Consider the following 1,219-nt stretch of genomic DNA (forward strand, 5'->3'; position numbering starts at 1 on the left):
TTATTGTCGCGGTGCGCTGCTGCAGCGGCTGTTGTCATGCTGGTGGTGGCCCTGGAGCTGTCACATCACACGCGCGCGTTCAATCAAGCAGCCACACTCCTTCGTCGGCACCACATGCCCACACCGCCCTCTTTCCCTGCAGCAGCCACACCTCCTTCGTCGGCACCACATGCCCACACCCGCCCCCTTTCCCTGCAGAAGAAGAAGAAGAAGAAGAAGAAGAAGAAGAAGAAGAAGAAGAAGAAGAAGAAGAAGAAGAAGAAGAAGAAGAAGAAGAAGATGATGATGATGAGGTGGAGGAGGAGGTGGAGGAGGAGGTGGTGGTAGTGGTGGTGGTAGTAGAGGAGGAGGTGGTGGTAGTAGAGGAAGAGGTAGTGGAGGAAGAGGTAGTGGAGGATGTGGCGGTGGTGTCCCACCGCGCCAGAGCCGCATCCTGCCGTGTGCGGTATGTTGCCTCTGCCATCTGCTGGGGAAGGTGCTGGGGTGCGTCGTGGTGCAGCGCCGCAAGCGCCAGGAGCGCGTGTGCGGCCAGCGGCAACACTTTACCAAGCAGGTCGTCTTCTTGCTTCACGTGTGTCTGCAGCTGCTCTGCCGCCTTGACGGCAATGATGGGGCCCGCTGCTGGTGGCGGCGTTGGTGGTGATCGCGATCGCGATGGCGATTGTGTCGAATGTGCTGTCGTTGAATGTGTTGTCGAATGTGTTGCCGTTGTTGTTGTCGAATGTGTTGTCGTGGTTGTCGTTGTTGTGGTGCGCGATTGGTGGCCGTCCACGTGTTGTCGACCAGCCCTTGATGCATCGCCGCTGCGCTTGCTCTCCAGCTGTTCATCACCCGCGCCATTGACTCTGCTATCATTGCTCGCTGCACTCCCCCCCCTCACCACCTTCCAGCTTACCACCACTACTGCCATCGCCTCCAGCTCTTCCGTTGTCATCACCATCCCCATCAGCACCGTCACCATCCCCATCAGCACCTTGACCTCCGCCGTCACCACCGTCATACCACGTGCTTGCTCGGCGCGCGCCGGTGCGGCACCGCAGGCACAGGTCACAAAAGCGGACGGTGGATCCAAACTTCCCGCGCTGCAACGCAAGCTTGGCCAGCGTTGCGTAATGGTGTGCGGCGCGCGTGAGCACCAGCTCCAGCAGCTGCCGGCTGTGGCCGTCCTGTGGGTTGTCTGCAATCCACTCCACCGCTGGCTCCAACAGGTCCAAGGCAA

General features: G+C 59.9%; 1 protein-coding gene across 1 annotated transcript in view; it reads right to left on the reverse strand.

Annotated features, from left to right (window-relative positions):
* Nucleotides 1-436: 436 nt before the first annotated feature.
* Nucleotides 437-1,219, reverse strand: part of PTSG_12383 (uncharacterized protein) — a gene marked incomplete at its 5' end in the record, with an annotated part of 2,397 nt that continues 1,614 nt past the window's right edge. The window contains one exon of the mRNA XM_004992870.1: nucleotides 437-1,195. Within this exon, the coding sequence (XP_004992927.1) occupies nucleotides 852-1,195 (344 nt within the window). The 3' untranslated portion in view covers nucleotides 437-851. The remainder of the gene's footprint in view (nucleotides 1,196-1,219) is intronic.

The sequence above is a fragment of the Salpingoeca rosetta genome (assembly GCF_000188695.1).
Source record: "Salpingoeca rosetta unplaced genomic scaffold supercont1.15, whole genome shotgun sequence".
NCBI classification, from domain to species: Eukaryota; class Choanoflagellata; order Craspedida; family Salpingoecidae; genus Salpingoeca; species Salpingoeca rosetta.